Here is a 22,882-nt window from a genome sequence, read left to right as displayed (position 1 = left end):
TTTTATATTAGTAAAAAAAAGTTGATAGAAATGATTATATGATTAATTTTATACATTATTAGTGGTTTTGAAGAAATATGTTTTTACTGAAATGAAAAAATTTATCACTAAAAAATAGATAACTTTTACATATATAAGCTTAACTTTTACACATTTTGAGTTAACTTTTACAAATATTGTACACCCTTTGTAAATAAGAATTTGTATTTATCCATTATTAATTATTTTTTATTTAAAGAATATCTATAAACTCTGTATTGATCATAATTGTCTGTCAAATTTCATAATAATTTATATTTAGATTATAAATCGTGCATCGCATGGCTGCTATACTAGTTTAGCCTAAAAACCCTACCGGGGTTATTCGTATATTTCCAGCAGTTTTCAGTGGAAGAGTACGAGTAATTGATTCCATCAACCCCCGACAAGAAAAAGCTAAAATTCCCCAAAAACAACAACAATCACATATCTCCATCTTCCCATTTCCCAGTATCTTTGCGTTTTCTCTCCGCAGCAGTATCTCTATTCCAGCCCTTAAACATCCAAAAATACCAGCTGGAGAGGAGAGATAATGGCAGCTGTAGCAGCCGCGATAGTCATAACAGTTGCGCAGGATGGGAATGGCGACTATTGTACGGTCCAACAGGCGATTGATGCTGTGCCACTTGGTAACACGCGTAGAACCATCATTCGTCTGTCTCCTGGGGTTTACAGACAGCCGGTGTACGTACCTAAAACCAAGAACTTCATTACTTTTGCTGGGTTATCTCCTGAAGAAACTGTTCTTACCTGGAACAATACTGCCACTAAAATTGACCATCACCAGGTTTTTTTCCTGACGTTTTTCTGTTTTTACTAATTTCTTTTTTGGGATTGTATTCTATTTAGAAATTTTGATGATTTGTTTTTGCAGGCATCGAGGTTGATCGGAACAGGAACATTTGGCTGTGGGACTGTGATTGTGGAAGGGGAGGATTTTATAGCAGAGAATGTTACATTTGAGAATTCTGCACCTCAGGTGAATTATTTTTCGAACTATTGTAATTTTGTTAGGTTTTTATTTTGGAAGCATGATTTAATCGTGGATGTATATAATTGAAATTGATGTTTTCTTTGTAGTGAGGTTGGAGGGTTAAGTTTCGAAACTAGTTTTGGGCAGCACATCACACCCCAAAGCCCCGTGCACCTTCCCACATTTTCTCCTTACATGTGATTTCATGTGAGGAATTAGGTTTGTTAGAGTGTTATGTTTTGTTAGAGTTTGGTTTGTCGAATTACATATACAGGGTCAATTTGGAGAGTAAGTATATATCAATAATGGTTATTGTTCCGGGTGTGGAATGAGAACAGCTGACTGTGGGATACTGGATTCCTGTCGAGATTGCCGGTTGATATCTGCACAACAGAATGGATTAACTAGCCTCGGGGGTGGTTCGAGGATCCCCCCTCCGATGCTTAAGTAAGATTACTGAGAGATTAAGAGATGATTAAGAAATGATTAGAGAGTAAGAAAGAAGTGTGTTTAAGTGTTTGTGTACCTCATAGCAATAAATGAGGTGCTCCTTATATAGACCAATCCAAGGGTACGATCTGGTAGGTCCCTTGTGGTTAGATAGCGACCTGTTGATAGTGACCCTTGGCTGGTTGTCTCCATGATAATGCCGGTAGGCTGTCTCGCAGAAATGCCGGTAGAGGATATTTACCTAAGATGACCAGGTTACCTGCAGGTTAAGTTTACGTACGGGGAGTTCTGCCGGTACCAGGTGGTGCCGGTAGGACACCCCGTACAACTAGCCCCCTCAGAGTAAGCGCATATATGATCATTGTTGCGCTTGCTCTGAGTTTAATGGGAAAAAATAAGTATTATTTTGATACCTGGTGGTACAACTAGCCCCCTCAGAGTGAAGCGCAGGTGCTGACTGCGTTGCGAGTGTTTATGAGAAAAGACCGCGAACAGTTTGACGACTGCCTTCGCTCTGAATGAATAACTTTGTTGCTAGGTCCTTTTTGGAAAAAATATTTGGACGACTGGCCCCCTTGGAAAAAGATTTTGACGACTAGCCCCCTTGAAAAAGATTTGGACGACTAGCTCCCTTGAAATTGCCGTTTGGACGACTAGCCCCCTTGAAAAAGATTTGGACGACTAGCCCCCTTGAAATTGCCGTTTGGACGACTAGCCCCCTTGAAAAAGATTTGGACGACTAGCCCCCTTGAAATTGCCGTTTGGACGACTAGCCCCCTTGAAAAAGATTTGGACGACTAGCCCCCTTGAAATTGCCGTTTGGACGACTAGCCCCCTTGAAAAAGATTTGGACGACTAGCCCCCTTGAAATTGCCGTTTGGACGACTAGCCCCCTTGAAAAAGATTTGGACGACTAGCCCCCTTGAAATTGCCGTTTGGACGACTAGCCCCCTTGAAAAAGATTTGGACGACTAGCCCCCTTGGGAATACTTCAGATGACTACCGCTTTTCGAATTTTTCCCTTACAAGTGGCGGGAGATTGCTAGCCACGTTCCTCCACGTGGCCTTCATCCTGTGCCTTATTTTTTGCGCTTAATCTGGGTCGTTGATTCTGAATGTAACTGACCTTTTAACTGCTTAACTTACGGGTCGTGACGTTTTGCATACCCCCCTTTTACCAATAAAAGGCCTTAACCTCTTCGAGATTTTTCATTTCACCCACTTTATTCTTGAACTTCCGACCTTTTTCTCTCTCTTCCCCTGGGTTTTTCGCTGAAATTTGTTGCTGTTTGATTCTCAAGCTTTTGCTGTTGTTGTGGTTTGAATTTTCCAAGGTTTATTAGCCTCCTTTTTCGTTGTTACCGAATTTCGGGTTTTTCTCCCTCTCTTATTTTTGTGCTTGATTTTCTTTCGTTTCTGTGTTTTTGTAGGTTCTCCCTGTTTTTCTCTTTCGCGTGCTTCATTTGTCTTTCAAACTCCAGAAAAAACAGTAGGTACCCACCCCTCTATTTTGCTACTCTTTGCTATACATATATTTTTGTTTTTGCATTTCTGTGGTGTCAAATTTTTTTCTTGTTTTTAATTATCCGCCGCCTTTAAAACAAAATGACCAAAAATGTGGGTGGGGACAACCCTTCTTCTCAGCCTTCTGGGTTTACCGGTTGGAGTGTTCCTCAAGAGAGTAATTGTAGTTGGGCCCGGGAGGAGCCGTGTTCTCAATCTAATTTAAGACGGGCTGCCATTCGTGAGGTTTATGCTGAGGGTTTGAATCAGGCTGAGAGAGAGCGTTGTTATGCCCTACATCATCTGCGGGCTCGAATGATACGGGAAGTGAGGTCTCGCGAGCATCCTATTCCAGCTTCTGAGCCTGCTTTAGATGTTTCTCCCCTTTCGGTGCGGTATTATATTCGTGATTACCAGGAATTCTTGAATTCCACCGGCAGTGGCCACGGGCAGTATGGAACTAATACTGGCAACTTCGGTGTTTCTTTTGGTCAGGCTGATAGGATGGCTTCCGAACAACCGGCTAGCACTAGTGGCCGCCGCCCTGGTAAAGAGCCTGTTAATGATGATATTGATATGGCTACCGGCGAATACTCCGATGGTGATTCCATCTTTGAGGATTCCGCCGGCAAGGGTGTTGATGCTCATGGGGGTGATGATGGTGAAGATGCTGGCGTTTCTGGTAGGGATGACGCAGACATTGGAGACGACGGTATTGGTTCAGATGATGACGATCCGGCCGACGTGATAGTCGCTGAAGTTCTTGCGGATGAGGCTAAAGAACAGCTTTATTTTACCGACGACTCCACGGATGTTCATAGGAAAGAAGAACTCCCTCCTTTAAAAAGTCTTCCTCGCACAACCGCGATTTTGACGTCTTGGCGCGATCTGATCATAAAGAAGAATCATGTGGTTCATGGAGGGACTTTTCTTGGATTGCCGGCTGAGTATAAGCTGGTAGTGCCGGATGAAGGTGCAACTATATTCGACTGTCCTCCCGGCCATATTGCTGTGTATGCGAAGCATTTCGATTTTGGGCTTCGCTTTCCTCTGCACCCCTTTGTTGAGAAAATATTCCGGGCCTGGAACGTCTGCTTGGCCCAAGTTACCCCTACTACCATCAGAACTGTTATCTCATATGTCTGGTTGTGTTTGTTTAAACAATGGCCGCTGACGTTGAATTTGTTCAAGCGGCTGTTATGGTTGAAGAAGGATGGAGAGACGGGGTGGATGTCGGCGTATAGCGCAACGAAGAGAAAGACTGTGCATCCTCCTTTGTCGAGCTGTAAAGATTGGCAGGATCGCTTTTACTTCGTTCAAGTTCCTGACGGCTTTTTGCTCCGACGGACATTTTCTAAACCCCGGCCTCGAATGGAGCAGTATGACCAGCGTGGTTTGGGCCGGCGGGAGAGAAAGGCTTTTGATTATTTGGCGTGTGACATTTTAGATGTCGGCCTCAGCAAAAAACAGGCTGTTAATCGAAATTGGCTCCCTAATGCCTATTATATTTTGGGTAATCAGCCCTTGTCCGCTGTCGGCCTTTGCAACACCCACTGCTTTGGTAAACATATTTTCAGCCGAATGGGATGTACTTATTATTGCTATTTACAGCTTTGTGTATTGCATAAGTTTCTTGCCGGTTTTAATTGAGTCCTTGTCTTTGCAGGTACTAAAACATTGGATAGAGAAATTCTCGGTTTTGACGAGAATTGGCGACCTGTGTGCACGCAGCCTCCGCCGCCTAAGGGAAAGTACGACACCATATCAACGTATTCGACCCGAGCTTCATCTCGTCGCTCTACTGCCACTGTTGCAAAGAATCGTGTGAGTGCTGCCTGCAAATCCAAATCCTCCTCTGTCGTTGTTTCTCAAGCTCCGCCTTCATCCACAATGCAATCCAATCCAACAGGCCGAGGTGGAACCCGCCGAAAAAGGTCGTCTCTTAATTCCAATCGGTCTAATCCGACTAAGAGGGCAAGGGCCACTGGTGAGGATGATGCTTACGCCGATCACGAGGCAAATGAGCCGGTCTTGGAGTCTGCCGCCAAGAAAACTACTGATACCGCCCTTCAGGCGCAGCCGTCTCCACCAGCTTCTATTGAGATTTTGGACGAGGGTATTGTCGGCGGTTTTATTGAGGACTTCCACCGGCAAGCTACTTCTGCTGCTGTTACCGGTGGTAACTCTAGTATGCCTCCCGTCAGTCGCAGCGAGAACAAGTCTGGTGATTCTCGACTGAATTATCATCTGCCGCTTCGTACCGGCGGTTGGATTGAGGATACCCCCTTTAAGATCCCGGAAGCAATGAAATCATGGTTCGGGTCTTTTGGCGGCGAACCCACCGATCAGTTCTACCCAAACATTGATCTGCTGTGTGGGGAGTCGGTGGCGACGGATTCTGCTAAGGACGGTGGGGATTTGGGCTATCGTGCTTTTCGGGATCTGATTACTCCTGCTGACAGGCCACAGGGTCAGATTGACGCCCCTGCTGCTCAGCATTTCAACGATTTGTACAAGGTATTTCTTGCTTAGTTTGCTACAACTTTCTATCCGGCCATTTTTTGATTACTCACTTGCTACATGTTTTTTTTTTTTTTTTTTTTTTCTTAGGCTGTTCAATCCAGCATGGATTTGTACTATGTCTATCGTTGGAACCAGATGCAGCTGACGCAGAATAACATTGATATTGCCGAGCTGAAGAAGCGGGCTGAGGCGGCTGAATCTGCTTTGAAGATTAACGAGAAGAAGTTGGAGAGTGCTTCTTCGAATTTGGAGGCGGCGAACCGAAGGCTGGAAGAGGTTGAGCCGAAGCTGAAGGCTGAAACTGAGAGGGCAGACGGTCTGACTGAGGAGCTGACTGATCTTAACCAGAGTTTGCCTGTGGTGAAGAAGACTGCCGCCAAGAGGGCTGTTGATAAGCTTCTCCAGTCTGACTGGTTTAATGATATTATTACTCTGCGCCATAACGGTGGTTGGTGCGCTGCTCATCGGGTCGTTTGCCATGTGAAGAAGCTGGATGAGGATGGGTGGCAAGAATTTGAGGCTGGGTATGAGGAGAAGGAGCTGTACAAGGTTGCTACCGGCTTTGAGCCTCAGGAGCTACCCGAGGCTGTGATTTGCAATGCCAATCAAAAAACCTTGCCCCCCTTGCAAGTTCCAGAAGATGCCTACTGGTCTGGTGATGAGCATGTCGTTTGACGGTCTTGGCAGTCATCACCCTCCTCTTCTTGCGGATCCTCTACTTTTCCCAGCCGGCCTCGTACATGTTAGGGTTTTTTAGCTTAGGCGGTTGGCTTTTGACTTTTTGCCAGATGCTGTTAGGGCACTTATTGTTGATGTAACATATCTTAGAACATCGTTTTATTGTAGGGGTGTCGGTTTTAATCGACATCTTTTGTGCCTTGTGATCAGCTAATCACTTCGCAAGATTTTTTGGTGATGGCTGTCGGTTTTTAGTGTTTTTTCTGCTGTAACCATGCATTTATAACAAGTAGTTTTTTGATTGTATGTTTACTTCGTTTTGTGTATGATACTTCCATTTTATTAGCATGAACTCTTATTTGTTGACGGCCTTTCTATATTTCTATCTTGTTGAAATGATACACTCCGAAATAATTGTTATGTTTCGAAATGGAGTGCATCTTGACATCGTTTATTTTTTCTAACACTTTTAATTACAACAAATTATTATGGGTTGCTACGCTTCGCAGTACAAGTGCCCAAACGGCATTTATTTTCTGTACGGCTACTAGTCACACCATACACTTCGTTGAATGCTACGCTTCACAATGGAGTGCCCCTTAACGGCATTTATTTTCTCCAAAGCTACTAATCACAACAACTTTATTATGGACTGCTACGCTTTACAGTAAAGTGCCCAGACGGCATTTATTTTCTTTACTGTTACTGATCACATCCATACACTTCGTTGAATGCTACGCTTCACAATGGAGTGCCCCTTAACGGCATTTATTTTCTCCAAAGCTACTAATCACAAAAAACTTTATTATGGACTGCTACGCTTCACAGTAAAGTGCCCAGACGGCATTTATTTTCTTTACTGTTACTGATCACATCCATACACTTCGTTGAATGCTACGCTTCACAATGGAGTGCCCCTTAACGGCATTTATTTTCTCCAAAGCTACTAATCACAACAACTTTATTATGGACTGCTACGCTTCACAGTAAAGTGCCCAGACGACATTTATTTTCTTTACTGTTACTGATCACATCCATACACTTCGTTGAATGCTACGCTTCACAATGGAGTGCCCCTTAACGGCATTTATTTTCTCCAAAGCTACTAATCACAACAACTTTATTATGGACTGCTACGCTTCACAGTAAAGTGCCCAGACGGCATTTATTTTCTTTACTGTTACTGATCACATCCATACACTTCGTTGAATGCTACGCTTCACAATGGAGTGCCCCTTAACGGCATTTATTTTCTCCAAAGCTACTAATCACAACAACTTTATTATGGACTGCTACGCTTCACAGTAAAGTGCCCAGACGGCATTTATTTTCTTTACTGTTACTGATCACATCCATACATTACCTTTGTGTGTTGATTTGTGCCGCGTTTGTTTTTTGCTTTTTTCTTCCTTCATTTATGGACTGGCCGTATTTGAGGACCGCCCTAATTATACATAACAGCAAAATGCGGACTGCTATTGCAATCAGTCTGCTCATACATGATCATTATAGTTTTTCAAACATAGTACTTTCTCAGAGTACTGGCGTTCCAGGAGTTTTTGAGCGCGGTACCATCCATTTGCATTAACCGGTATGATCCAGGGACTATTTCCTCCCATATCTGGTATGGTCCTTCCCAATTGGCTGTCAGCTTTCCTTGAGCATTTCCTTTTCCTGTTGCCGCCGTTCTCCGCAGTACCAGGTCTCCCACTCCTAGAGGCCGATGCTTCACTTTCTTGTTGTATGCTCTGCTCATTCTGCTTTTATATGCTGTCGAACTTACTTCTGCTTTCATGCGGATTTCTGGCATGAAATCCAACTGGTGTCGCAGCAGCTGATCGTTTCTCTCCTCATCGTAGTGCTGGATTCGCATGGTTGGCAGAGCCATTTCTGCCGGTATGACAGCCTCAGACCCGAAGCTCAATTTGAACGGACTCTCGCCGGTAGCCTCCTTGATAGCAGTTCTGTTGCACCACAGAATTTCTGGCATAAGATCTGCCCATTTGCCTTTACAGTCCTCTAGTTTCTTTTTCAGAGCAGCCAGGATTTGCTTATTCGCCGCCTCTGCTTGCCCATTGCTCTGTGGGTGACATACTGATGAGTGAGCTAACTTTACTCTGTACAATCCCAGGAAGCATTGTATGGGTGCACAATCAAACTGTGATCCATGATAAAAAACTATTGCCTGCGGCAGCCCGAATCTCGTTATTATATTTTTCCATATGAATTTTTTCACCTGGTTTGCCGTTATTTTTGCTACCGGCTCTGCTTCTATCCACTTGGTGAAGTAGTCCACTGCTACTATCAAGAACTTGCGCCCTCCAGCCGCCATTGGGAATGGTCCAACAATATCCATTCCCCATTGTGCGAATGGGATTGGGTTCAGAATGGGCATCAAATCATTGGCCGGCAAGTTTATTACAGCTGAAAACTTTTGACATTTCTCGCACTTTTTTACATAAGCTCGACAATCTTCTAACATTGTTGGCCAGTAATAGCCTTGCCTTTGACAGATGATGGCAAGGGGTTTTCCACCGGCATGGTTTCCACATGTTCCTTCGTGCATCTCTTCGATCAGCCTTGCTGACTCGAATGCTGTCAGGCACCTTAAGAATGGCAGGCTAAATGACTTTTTGTACAACCGTCCCCACAGGATGATGTACCAAGCCGAGTCCCTTCTTGTCTTTTTGGCCTCTGCAAAATCTGCTGGTAGGGCTCCAGTCTGTATGTATGTTTGGATATTATCGTACCATTCTGAGGTGGTTGTGATGGCCATGACCCGTATTATCTCCGACTCCGTACTTCGCTTATTCATGACTTCCATCATGACTGTTCTTTTCAAGTCAGCGACATTTGAACTTGCTAACTTTGATAGGGCGTCTGCCAGTGTGTTCTCTGCTCGGGGTACCAGATTAATGCTGAATTTCTCTAGCTGAGCCGACACCGACCTCAACTTCTCCAGGTATTTGACCATCGAAGGTTCTTTGGCCTCATATTCTCCGCTGAATTGACTTGCTACCAGCTGGGAGTCTGTTGTCAGTATTACTCTTTTGGCATCTGCTGCGAGGCACATTTGGATGCCGGCAATTGCTGCCTCGTATTCTGCTTCGTTATTTGACGCGTTAAACGTAAACTTTATAGCATACTCAAAAATGTCTCCTGCTGGCGATTTCATGATTATTCCAGCCCCACTGCCTGTCTGTGCAGCTGAACCATCCACTGACACATCCCATACTTCAGCTTGTACTTCATCCTCTTGGTATGACGCTTCAACTATGAAGTCCGCCAATGCCTGGGCTTTGATTGCAGTTCTTGGCCGGAATTCCAAGTCAAACTCGGACAACTCTATTGCCCATTTTAGCAACCGGCGTGATGTATCTAGCTTGCTGATGGCTTTTTCGAGAGGAAAGTTTGTTAGCACTTCGATTGTATGCGCATCAAAGTATGGTCTTAACTTTCTAGCCGCGATGAGGACTGCATATGCCATTTTTTCCACCAACGTGTACCTTGTTTCTGGGCCGTTTAGCACATGGCTCACAAAATATACCGGCTGCTGCCCTTTGTTTTCTGTTTCGGCTACCAGTACTGCTGCAACTGTCTTTGGCGACGCCGATATGTACAGTTGTAATTTGCCGCCCTCTTTTGCCCTTGCTATTGTTGGCAGGTTTTTTAAGTGACTTTTTAGAGCTTCAAAGGCCTCTTGCTCTGCCGGCCCCCATTTGAACTTCTTGTTTTGCCTCAGGGTTGTGAAGAAGGGCATTTGCTTATCTGCCGACTTGCTCACAAATCTGTTTAAGGCGGCCATTTTTCCTGTCAGCCGCTGTATGTCTTTTATGCTCTTGGGTTGCGGCAGACTGATGATTGCTTCTACTTTTTCAGGGTTGGCGTCTATGCCACGCTCGCTGACCAAGAAACCCAGGAATTTTCCCGACCTTACTCCGAAGACGCATTTTTTTGGGTTTAATTTCATCCTGTATTTTCTCAAAGTTTCAAAAGTTTCTCGGAGGTCGCTAACATGATCCTCCTCCTTCCGGCTTTTTACGATAGAGTCATCTACATAGACCTCCACGTTTCTGCCTTTTTGGTCGGCAAACACCTTGTCAACCAGCCTTTGATATGTTGCCCCTGCATTTTTCAACCCGAACGGCATCGCCTTATAACAGAAAACTCCTGCATCTGTGATAAAGGCCGCCTTCTTCCTATCTGATTTATGCAGGCTGACCTGATGATACCCTGAGAAAGCATCTAGGAAACTGAGCATTGCGTGACCGCTAGTGGAGTCTACCAGCCTATCAATCCGTGGCAGGGGGTAGAAATCTTTCGGACATGCTCTGTTAAGGTTGGTGAAATCTACGCACATTCTCCATGACCCACTTGACTTTTTTACCATTACCACGTTTGCCAACCATTCGGGGTAGTCACATGGCTCAATGAAACCTGCCGCCAGAAGTTTATCCACCTCTTCTTGTATTGCTGTCATTTTTTCCGTGGAGAAATTACGTTTTTTCTGCCGTACAGGCCTAACATTTCTGTCGGCGTTTAATCGGTGAACCATTATCTCTGGATCGATACCAGGCATCTCATCCGCCGAGAATGCGAAGATGTCAGCGTGCTCTCTCAGCAAGCTTATGAGGTTGACCTTCATGTCACTCCCCATTTCCGTACCGATCACGACTGTTCTATCCATGTTTCCAGCCTCCAGCTCGATATTTTCTGTCAGACCATCTGGCATTGGTCTTGGTGCTGATACCGGCCTTTCATCAAAGTGTTCCATGTTTAGGTCGGTTCGACCCCTTTTTGTGCGGTTCTTTCTTTTTGACAGTTGTTCTTGCCTTGCCGGCTTAGTAGTCAAGTGTATCTCTTGCCTTGCCGGTTCAGTAGTCAAGTTCACTTCTGGGACCATTCTTCCCGGTGTTCTCAAAGCGGTCAAGTAACAGGACCTTGCCGCCAACTGACTTCCCCTTATCTTTGCCGGCCTTTCCAGGTTCGACATATATATCATTGTCAAGTGATAGGTGGAGACTACCGCCTGCACGTCATGTATGAATGGACGACCGATGATCACATTGTAGGCCGCTGGCACTTTAATGATTAGGAAATCCACCATGAGATCTCGCATTTCGGATCCTTCTCCGATTTTCACCGGCAGCCTTATACTACCCTCTGGGTACACTGTAGATCCTGAGAAACCGATTACTGGGTAGTTTACCCTTTGAAGTTCGTCCTCTGGTATGTGCAATTGTTTGAAAGCTTCCCAGAAGATGATGTTTGCTGAGCTGCCGCCGTCTACCAGTACTCTGTTCACATCGGCATTTGCTATATCAATTGTAAGAACTAGTGGGTCATCATGCGGGAAAATGATGCCTCTGCAATCCGATTCCGAGAATGTCATCACTGGTATGCTGGGTGGGTTAGGCCACACTCTTGTGTTATGAAAGTTTACCATGTGCCTGTGTTCCTCCAAGCTTCTACTGGCGCCGCTTATTGTCCCTCCGTGGACTGGGCCGCCAGAAATTACATACACGGGTGGTTTTTTCCCGCCATCCCTCTGTTCTGCTCTGGCACTGGTTTCCGGCTGTTTTTGCTCGATTCTAGGCGGCTGATATGGTTGCTCGATTCTAGGGTATTGTTGTTGATTTTGCTGTTGTGGCCGGTATGAATTGGTAGGGTTTCCTCCCACCGAGTTGTTGTTACCATTTCCCTGCCTTGCCCTATACTGTGAGAAATACCCCTTTCTGACCATATCCTCAATGTTGTCTTTGAGGTCTCTGCAGTCCTCTGTTAGGTGGCCGTGCTCATTATGGAAGTCACAGAATTTCTTGACATTCCTTTCCCTACTCTGCATTGGTGGCGGCCTTCTCCAGCCATCCATCTTGTTGTTTATGTTATAAATTGCCGTCCGCGGTGTATTCAGCGGAGTGTAGTTATCAAAGAGTCCTCTGGACTCCCTTCTGTCTTGCCGGCCTCTCTGCCCTTGTGGATTGGCATTTCTGTTATTCTGGTTTCTCTGCCCTGCCCCTTGCTGATTATTGCTCTGATGAAAATTGTTTCCTCCTTTTTCCGTCTGTGGGTTATAGCCTGGATTGTACCCGACATTTCCGCCGGTTGCCACTACCACATTGGAGATCTTCATCATTTCATCCCCCCTGATGTACTCGTTGGCTTTGTGCAGGACGTCACCCAGATTGGTGTATGACTTTCGGCTGAGATATTTCTTGAATTCGCACTCTTGCATTCCCCTCATAAGAGCCAGAACGGCAACTTCCTGCTGCAAATTGGGGATAGTGATTGACTCGTTGTTAAAGCGGGTGAGATAATCCCTTAACGGCTCTCTATCTCTTTGAGCGAACGACATCAACTCTCCCGATGATTTCTTTCTCTTCTGTTTGCTCACAAATCGTGACAAAAACGACGCCTGCAGCTGTCGGAAGCTGTATATGGAGTGTGCCTCTATGCCCTTATACCAGCTCGCTGCAACTCCTAGGAGTGTGGATGGGAACACTTTGCACCACATGGCATCAGAATCAGTGTACAACATCATGTGCTGTTCGAATGTGGTGCAGTGATCCTCCGGATCTGTCGTCCCATCGTATCTCCCTGTCGGGATTTTTATCCTTTCCATCCTTTCTTCTAGGATTTCTCGGCACAGGGGAGAATCCTTTGGCTGGATTGTCTGCCGTCTAGCTATCTGTAGAACCGGCGCTCTTCGTTCGTATTCCACGATGGGGACTTGCTCTGTTTCCGGCCATTCTGTTTCCGCCGGATCCGAGCGCTTTCTTTTTTCTGGGGTGTTTTCTTGATTCAGGGCGGTTAGGAGATCCCTAACAGGTAACTGGGGAACCGTCGGCCTGGTCTTTCTTAGACTGCTGACTGATCCTGGCTGCTGCGAGGCTGGTAGTTCTGACAAAGCGGCCATCACCGCTGACAGTGTTTTCAATTGCTCTCCCGTGAATACTTCCGACAGGGGAGACAGGCGTTCCTGCAGCGTCTGTTCCAGCGGAGTTTTCGGTTGCTCTCTGGCAGGGCTTTCTATTTCTAACTCCTCATCGTCCTCCACTGTAAATTCCCTTTGTGCCGGTATCGAGGTGTTTTTTGTTATTGGGCTGATAACTGATTGTGCTTGTGACGGATGGACGGGGTTTAGAAGTGAGGGTTGGAACTTGGAGGTTGTCGCCGGTTGTGGGGTTGTTGCTTTTTCTTGACTTTTCTTTGATTTTTTACCGTCTTTCTGTGAGAAATCCATGCTGACTGTTCTACCGTTTCAAGGGATAAGGTCCCCTCCTTCTAGCGCCAATTGTTCCGGGTGTGGAATGAGAACAGCTGACTGTGGGATACTGGATTCCTGTCGAGATTGCCGGTTGATATCTGCACAACAGAATGGATTAACTAGCCTCGGGGGTGGTTCGAGGATCCCCCCTCCGATGCTTAAGTAAGATTACTGAGAGATTAAGAGATGATTAAGAAATGATTAGAGAGTAAGAAAGAAGTGTGTTTAAGTGTTTGTGTACCTCATAGCAATAAATGAGGTGCTCCTTATATAGACCAATCCAAGGGTACGATCTGGTAGGTCCCTTGTGGTTAGATAGCGACCTGTTGATAGTGACCCTTGGCTGGTTGTCTCCATGATAATGCCGGTAGGCTGTCTCGCAGAAATGCCGGTAGAGGATATTTACCTAAGATGACCAGGTTACCTGCAGGTTAAGTTTACGTACGGGGAGTTCTGCCGGTACCAGGTGGTGCCGGTAGGACACCCCGTACAGTTATTTTTAGATAGTGCAAATAACATGACATTTTTGTAATTAAATTGGTAGGAAAACTAAAAAAAGGTGGAAATAAAAAAAAACGAAAAAAGTGAATAAAATGAATAAAAGTTAAGGTTAACAGAACATAATTGAAGTTAACAGAATAAAATGTGAGCTTCAATGAATAAAAATTGAAGTTAATTGTATTTCTTGAAAGTCTATTTATTTACGATTTTGCAATGTGATTTATACTATTCATCAATAACAGTTATTGATTTGGAATCCCCATTTTATTTCATATGTTTCTATGGGAAATGATTTTTGTAGGGATCAGGACAAGCGGTGGCACTTAGGGTAACTGCTGACCGTTGTGCGTTTTACAATTGCAGGTTCTTAGGGTGGCAGGTACATATTGCTATCTTTTGTTGTAACTGAACTGTAATTTGTAAGAATATTTGGTTATTCAGATGAAGAGTTGATCACATTATTTGAACTGCCCCGTCATTGTTACATTGGTTGCATGTCAGAATTCAGTTCATTTATTAAGTGTGGTGGTGAATAAAAGAAATACTGATCTTCTTTTACTAGCATTTGCCAGAATGATGTCTTGCACGGATAAATAATCAGTTTGACAGTCATAATTAGAAAATATCTCGTGTTGGCATACGGTTAGGGTTCTAACTAAATTGTTTCTCCTCTATCAGATGAGTAAGTCTTAAGTTCCGTGTCTAGTGTTGGATACTGTGGTATGCTTCCTGGTAATTGGCTTACGGTTAGGGTCACGGCGTCACGCTCATGAGCTATAGGTCTATAGCTGATTAAGTTATTAATATATTTCTTTGGTTAAGCCTAAGTACAAAAAAGTATGAGCAAGGTGGACTATTGATTAAATATGATTCTGATTCGCATTTCTGCTTCCGAAGATTTTCTTATCTTATCTCTTTTATGGTTACTTGAGGACTGAGGGTAACCAAGAAGAGTTTATTTCCCCTTTTATGTTTTCTCTCAGGATACGTTGTATTTGCATTATGGGAAGCAGTATTTAAGAGACTGCTATATTGAAGGAAGCGTAGACTTTATCTTCGGGAATAGTACTGCATTGTTGGAGCATTGTCATATTCACTGCAAGTCGGAGGGTTTTATTACTGCACAAAGCAGGAAATCATCTCAAGAGAGCTCCGGTTATGTTTTTCTAAGGTATTGAGAAGATTCATCCAAAGATTACCAGCCATTTAAATTTATGTTACAAACTTAGAAATTGAATAAAATATACGTACATTATAAGTTTCTTGTCTTGGGTTAAGTACTTAAGTTGCATATACCTTCACTTTATGGCTGGAGCTGGCTTATTTTCGCATCTTATCTCCTTCAGATTGTTATATTTCCTTTCACCCCCGTTTTGAAATCTTTGACGTTAGTTAAACAATTGTATGCCACTTTCTCATAGCATTTGATCTATGCACTTCTATACCTCCATCCTCTTGTTATGTTATTGGTCTGTATCCTTTTCTGTTCTTTAGGATCAATGATGAATTGCTACAGTCTTGTTGGTTAATTTTTTAATTTTTGTATCATCAATATGGGAGGAGCGAAGTTCCCTGTCGCCGGGGTTCTGTAAATTTAACATAGCTTAACAGCTGATATTATGAATCCCTTTTGCTTTTACATGGTAATTTTTCCCCCCTTTCCTCTTGTTCTTCTGCTCCTTTTTCTTTGAGTTGTATTTGTGTAACATAAGTTGTATTTGTGCTTGCCATAATTTGTTAGAATTATGTAATAAGGCAAAATTGTGGAAATCGTACTCCGGATGGATAGCAGCCCATGACTTGTAGAGGATGGGATTTTAGTATTTATGATATAAGTTATAAACTGAGTTACTCCATTTGCCACTTGCTTTTGTGTTACAACTTTCCTACTGTACTAAAACTATGATTGCTATACTATACATATTTCTGCAATAAGAAAAAGTTGTAAGCTTGTAGCATACGTAGCATATATCTTGGTAAGAATGGTAGAATCTTATTCTTTACCCATAATTATTGACTATTAGAAATAGGCTCTCAGAATGTGCTGAACTAAAAAATTTCAATGTACGAAGTATTAGTTTCCTCTATTAGAGATTACTTCATATCTTTTCAGAGCAATCTTTTTCTAAGTTTTCAGTTTTGAATAAAAGTTTAATAGATAGCTTAACTTCAACTTCCATTCCATGAGTGATGAGTTGAACTCACATGTCCGATTTCCAGCTTCCCAAAATTCAGCAGTAGAAGTTGGAGTTCAAACTTCAATTATATATATATATATTATCATTACCCCATTGCCTCAAAGAGGCTCCCGCAAGAAGCGGGGTAAGGGGGGGTCGGGTGTACGCAACCTTACCCCTGCAATTGCAGAGAGGTTGTTTCCAATTGACCCAAAAGCGATAACGGGACGACAACGGGACGACCATCTTATACTTCATGGAAAGGAAGCGAAGAGGTTTTAAGAACCATTTTGATTTAGTCCATTACATCCCACAGCCAAAATAACAAATGAATCTTTGGCTCCATCGGAAATGGACATTGGAGTTCAAACTTCAATTGTTTAGATGAAATAAAATTTACTGACAGTAGAATTGGAATGGTTCTCATTTTTAACCAAGCATCATATTGGACCTTAAGCTTGCAATTTTAGTTCAAATGCTCCACTTCCTGCAGATCTTGCAGTATACGTGTTTTCTTCTCATAGCTACTTCATTACTTCCAGTCTACAACAAAGGCTACAATGTGCAACTTTCTTTTGCAGATGTGTGATCACCGGCAATGGGAAGACATCCTATTCATATCTTGGACGGCCGTGGGGACCTTTTGGAAGGGTGGTGTATGCATACACTTACATGGACCAATGCGTTAGGCATGAGGGTTGGCATAATTGGGGAAAATGTGAGAATGAAAGAAGTGCTTGCTTTTATGAGTACAGGTATCTCTATTTACTTGCTACATGTTTGTGTGCCTCTGTTTAGCATTAATGACTAGTTCGGAACTCGTGCCATGCACGGATGTTTATTATCTTTAATCTTTTTATACGTTCATGTATCATATACTACCTCCGTTTTAAAATGATCTTTACGGTTACTATTTGCACAAATATTAAGACAAATAGGAAAAGTGTGTACAAAGGTGGGTGAATATAACAAAATATTGATAAAATATGGTAAATGGGTAGAAAGGTGGGTTAGTGTAAGAAAATTAAGAGAAAGTGATTGGAAAGTTGTAAATGTTGTGGGGTAAGAGGAGTAAGATGGTAAACTTTCATGTCCAAAAATAAAATAAAGAGAATTGTAAGAACATTATGAAACAGACTAAAACGGAAAGCGTAAAGATCATTTTGAAACGTAGATAGTAGGAACTTTATTGACATCATTATTTAAAGTAGAGGATGCATTTCTGAAAGAACATGAGTAAGAAATTATGAATTAAAAAGAAGATAATGTATAACCAAATAAAAATAACAAAATTCAATTAAAGGATATTCTAGACTTAGTGATTTGTACCTCGGTGCAAAGAGCTAAGGGCCCAACAACATTACTAACAATATAAACCATAGTACTTTTCCCAAATACTTCCTAACATCAAGAGAAAAACACAAGTTAAAGGGTTTTCGAGAGTTGAATTACTCTAGTTTGAATACTCCATGATTCTTTCAATGGAGTGATATCCGCAACGAAATTTAATTTTGACGCCATGATGATCCTTACGGAGTGATTATTGTTCTGGAAACGATGCTGTAGTGTTTTCTCTTATCTATCATTTATATAGTAGTACACGTAAAAAAACACAGATTATTTTTTTAAATTCAAAATATAAGCTAAATTTAAAATTTAACTCCTTATTTTACACGTTTATTATAGAGTAACAAACTTTGATCTTTTATTAACTTTTTTTGTATTCAGGGATTTTATCTTTCTTGTAACAAAGTAGTAAAAGATTATATTTTAACAAATTCTTGACTTATCTTCACGTTTAACAGACCATAATTTATTTATGCTTTCACTTTTTTTCATTTATTAAAAGAAAAATGATTTTATCTTTAATTTTAAAAAGTAGTAAAAGATTTCATGTTAACAAATCCTGACTTATATTCACGTTTAACAGATTTAAGCTTATTAATGTTTTTTTTTTTAATTTTAAAAAATAATTATTTCATGCTTATCTTTTAAGTTATTACATAAAATCAGCTTAAATTTGTTAATTTTATTTTTTAAAATTTATGCAGAAAATATTTTCTGATAGAGCGACACGTGTACTTCAGAAATTCCTTTGGTGATTACTTTAGTATTTAGTAAAAGTAAATGATGTTATCATTGGATGCACGCTTTTATATACACGTGAGCTTAGTTTGTTCAATTTTACCATAATTAGAAGGTACACCCGGTTGTATGTAGGGCTACATGCAACACGACCGATTTATATTTTTAATCCCTCAAAAAGCACATTTTTAATTTTAAAAGCACACTTTTACGGTAAAAAGCACATTTTTTATTTTAAAAGCACACTTTTACGGTAAAAAGCACATACGTTTTTTCAAATACTATAATACGGAGTACCTTCTTCCAATTAAGAAAAAACCTAAACCTAAGAGGTGAACAACCAACAACAATCTACATATCTTCTCAAATCTTTTGCGCTCAAATTTGAGAATCCCAATTTATTGAAGTGTAGATTTGAAGTCCCTTAATGGTTAACAACATCCCTTTTGATAATATATATTTTTTTATTCACAGTATGTTCTTTTAAAATGAACGTGTTTTTTAAGTTGTAAAAATGTGTTTTTAAACTATAAAATTTGTGCTTTTTGAGTGGTTAAAAATATACCAAAATGACCCGATTGTATGTAGATCTACAATTCTACATGCAACCGGCTGTACCTTTTACTAATTGGATTTGGAGGAAGAGGGAAGGGAGTATTATCCTTTGATTCACTAGCAAAGTGTGGAGGGGGAAATGGAAGAAATGTCTCCCCCTTGACAAATAAATCTCTCCAAAATTGGAAAGATTTTGAAGGAAAATGGAAACATAAGGGTTAATGATAAGGAAAAGACAAACAATTCCCTTTCTCGTCCACTGCCATATTTACTTTGGTGCAATTAACACCCATATTTTCTTGGTCGAAGTCGGTTTGGTTCGGTGTCATGACTTTGATGTCGATGGAGTTATGCAAGGAAATCAGTTTCTTGCTTCCCAAGATTTACTCGATAAAACAGTAAAAACTCAGAATTGAGGAAAGGTTGAATGATTTGTAGATTGATAAAGCATAAAGCTAGAGTTACAACTCAGGACATTCGTGAGGTCCTTTCTCTCCCCAAAACTATTCCAACAATATTCAAGATAAGCTCCTTCTCTACTTTTCTCTCTTTTTAACTACAAACTACATATAAGAAAAAGGCATTCAACCAATTAACTAGGAAAAAATGGCTGCTGCAGTAGGACAAGAGCCTTAATGAGGAATATAGGCTGCATCCACTATGGAGGGTGGTTCTCCTCTTCTGCCAAATTGTCCGTCCCCCCCCCCCCCACTGTACTGTGTGCACCTTTAACCTGTTCATCTTTCTCCTTGCATACGTCATCCAAATAGGAGGGCTGGGTTGATGTGTTGCAAGTTACTGGCGGCGAGACATTTTAAAGGTGGGACCGTGGGAGGGTAAAAATTTGGTGGGTCAGGTTTTTTCGAGCTATGTTTCAATGGCTACTTCCTCCATTGTTGAAGGGCGTGCGTGAATTGTCTTCAACTTCAGAATTTTTTTGGTCCCCTTCCTTTCCATCTCAATCTATGTTATCCAAAACAAAGGAAATCGGGTTCTCCTTCCCTCCCTATCCTTCCTAAATGCATATCAAAACAATTTGTTAGGAAAAAAAGAAAGGCAGTGAATTCTGCTCAGACATCAAACTGTAAACTTTGACGAGCGTTGTATGAACCAACTGCCTTACATAAATTAACTAGATGGAATTATAGCCCCATGCATAAGTTTTATTGTGAATTTTCATCCTTTTCAAAAATAGAACGCTGGAAAAAGACATTTAAATTGGTTATCTTCTGAGAACTTCAATTGAAACTAATCTTTAAAAGTAGTGGGGTTTCTTAAATATGTATGACGCATTTAGTAGGAGAGATTTTAACAATTACTAAGTCTAAAAAAAAATTCCTATCCTCCACAACAATGTAATAGTTAACGAACTTGCTAAATTAATAAAAGTAAACAATTCAATTTGGGACAATCTTAATAGAAATATGAAGTTTATTTAGGGATGGTTGGAGTAACCCTTTAATTTTTGGATTTGAATAATAAGGGTCGATCCTTGAAGCTGTAGGGTAAACCTGAGATGGACTGATAATTTTGAGCAGAAAATTAATGGTAGAATTATATTAATTAGCTTGAAAGATGATGAACACCAAAAGGATACAAAAGGTAGTGGCTTGAGGCCACCACTCCCCAAAGAGCTTTAACAAATTCTCCAAACCCCTCCCATAACCTAATGTGCCAACATTTATAACCACTCTACTAGACCTACCTAATTTGTCTTCTACCTAATATCACTCACTACCTATTATGCCCTTCACTTACACTTAATTCATTACAATACCGACCCCTTAAACTTCCACCTTATCCTCAAGGTGGGTAGTAATCAACACTTGATTCCCGGCGATGGCGATTCTGAGTTCCATTCTGAAAACTATTGCCAGGCCTCCACCGGCGCTCTAGGCTCTAGCTCCTCACTGGCAAGTCCTAATAGCTATGAACGAATGGACTTTGACATTCAGTTTGAAATTGAAATTGATGCCCGGTTTCCATTCACGGTCAAGCTCCTCACTAGTGAGTTCTTGTACTAACCTTGGTGGTACATAGAAGAGACCAGTGAGGTTGTTATGAGGTGGAAATATGGTTTGGGTATTTGACTTGGAGTTGGAAGGCTGTGAATTGGGGAAATTGAAAAGGATATTTGGGTGTAATTGTGGGTGGAAGGGTATGCAACGTGGGTTTGCGATATGATGGGATTGTCTTTGTGGTTCGAACGGTAGAAAAGTGGTATTTAAAATATTACGCGATTAAAGTGTTGGAAGCTCGGGAGCTCACAACAGAACGATTATGCCAGCCGAAGCCTAGCGACATACAGGAAGCGCGCGCTTGCGCTTCCTAGCGCTTTTACGCTTCTTGTAGTCTTTGCATCTTGGCACAACATACCCTTCTTTTTTATAGAAAAAAAAGCCATGTGATCTAATCTTCTTTTTTAAAGTATCACGTGAATTTTTCTTTTTAAAAAGCGAATATTTGGGGTTTTTTGAAAACTCTAGTGCAATTTTCTCTCGTAGCCGGATTCTCTAGCCTTCTCGCCGGATTTCTCCAGTCGCATTCTGAATTTTTTTTTCATCTTTTCGATTACTCTTTTTTTTCTCTCCATATTTTCTTCATCTTTTCTGAACTTTTGGAATTTTATTATTTCTTTTTCGCTTCCGCGCTTTTTAAAACTAAGGCTTTCAATTCCTACCAGCCATAGAACGGCCATCGCTGGTGTTCTCGTTCGAACCACCGCCGCGCATCGCCGAGGAGTCCTATGATGGCAACCTTCAACTTATCCTCTTCATTTAACTGAAAAAATAATCGAAGAAATCTTTCAATTGCAGGATCAACACATTCAAATCTATCCCGTTAAACTTATGAATTTGGAGCTCTTGTTGAATTTGCCGCTCCTCTTCGAGATCTGAAATCCCGCGGTCTCTCTTGCTCGAAATATATGCTTACCCCTCTCTAACCCACATGTGCATTCGCTGTGCTGCACCTTCTCCGACGAACTCCATTTTTGATTTTTTATTATTTATTTATTTTTTAAATAATAGAAATTTTGATGAACTTTAATCTCCTAGAATCGTCCGCTCTGAAACCAAGTGAGATGAACTGATAATTTTGAGCAGAAAATTAGTAGCAGAATTATATTAATTTGCTTGAAAGGTGATGAACACCAAAACGGATACAAAAGGTTGTGACTTGAGGCAACCAATCTCCAGGTTTAGTGACTTGAGTTCACCACTCTCCAAAGCCTAAGCTTTACCAAATTGTTCACTCCCCTCCCATAACCTAATGTGCCAATATATAAACCACTCTACTAGACCTACCTAATTTGTCTTCTATCTAATATCACTCACTACCTATTATGCCCTTCCCTTACACTTAATTCAGTACAAAAATAGGATACGTTCCTGAAGATAGCTTATTTTGCCAGAATACAACTGTAAAATATTTAACCTTCTCTTAATGGTCTCCCCATTCATTTCCTGTAGACCCTTCTTCCCTCAAATCTCGAAAAGAGATACTAATCTCGAAAAGAGATACTTCTTGGGTGGGGATTTTGTTGGCTGTGCATCAACAAACAGTAGCTAGAGACTAGTCATATCTGCAATGTTCTTTTTTTTTTTCATGGAATAATATATCTGCAATGTTCTGCTCCCTCTTTTAATGCTAAACCAACAAATTGACATGTTTGTGTTTTGTGAATAATGAAGGTGTTTTGGACCTGGATGCAGTCAATCAAAACGGGTTGGATGGGCTAGGGAATTGATAGATGAAGAAGCAGTTCAATTTCTTGTGCATTCTTATGTAGATCCCGATCCACATAGATCGTGGTTAGCCCCAAGAATGGGTATAAGGATACCTTACTCTGCTTGAAGGCACCTCATTCACGGTCTGTTTATAAAGCCTGAGTACTGTTAGTGTTGGTGGTATGAGTGATATCAGATGAATAAATCTGTAGTATAGGACTTGTTTGTTCAAGGGGTGGGGAATTTTGCAGGATAGATTTTTGTAAAGGTTAGTGTAACTACTCGTTGCAGTGTAATCTTAAATAAAAGTTCCGCAGTAGTAGGAGCTAATATGGTGAACTGATAACCTGCTACGAGATATAGCGGATTATATATATAGAAGATACACAATTTTAACAGTACT

General features: G+C 41.5%; 1 protein-coding gene across 5 annotated transcripts; it reads left to right on the top strand.

Annotated features, from left to right (window-relative positions):
- The first annotated feature begins 366 nt into the window (after positions 1–366).
- LOC110796485 (pectinesterase 31) lies at positions 367–22,880 on the top strand. Of its 5 annotated transcripts, XM_056836788.1 has the most exons (8): positions 685–826; positions 914–1,018; positions 2,893–2,951; positions 4,632–5,482; positions 14,236–14,313; positions 14,918–15,105; positions 16,693–16,866; positions 22,444–22,880. In XM_056836788.1, exons 2-8 carry the CDS (start codon positions 990–992, stop codon positions 22,604–22,606), a joined length of 1,542 nt encoding a protein of 513 aa, XP_056692766.1. In that variant the 5' UTR covers positions 685–826; positions 914–989; the 3' UTR covers positions 22,607–22,880. The 5 variants fall into 5 exon arrangements, with proteins under 5 accessions (XP_056692770.1, XP_021857237.1, XP_056692766.1 ...); XM_022001545.2 differs by lacking the exons at positions 2,893–2,951; positions 4,632–5,482 and having other exon boundaries at positions 386–826; XM_056836790.1 differs by lacking the exons at positions 685–826; positions 2,893–2,951.
- Positions 22,881–22,882: the final 2 nt, after the last annotated feature.

The sequence above is a fragment of the Spinacia oleracea genome, chromosome 2, assembly GCF_020520425.1.
Source record: "Spinacia oleracea cultivar Varoflay chromosome 2, BTI_SOV_V1, whole genome shotgun sequence".
NCBI lineage: Eukaryota > Viridiplantae > Streptophyta > Magnoliopsida > Caryophyllales > Amaranthaceae > Spinacia > Spinacia oleracea.
This window is presented reverse-complemented; position numbering and strand designations above follow the sequence as displayed.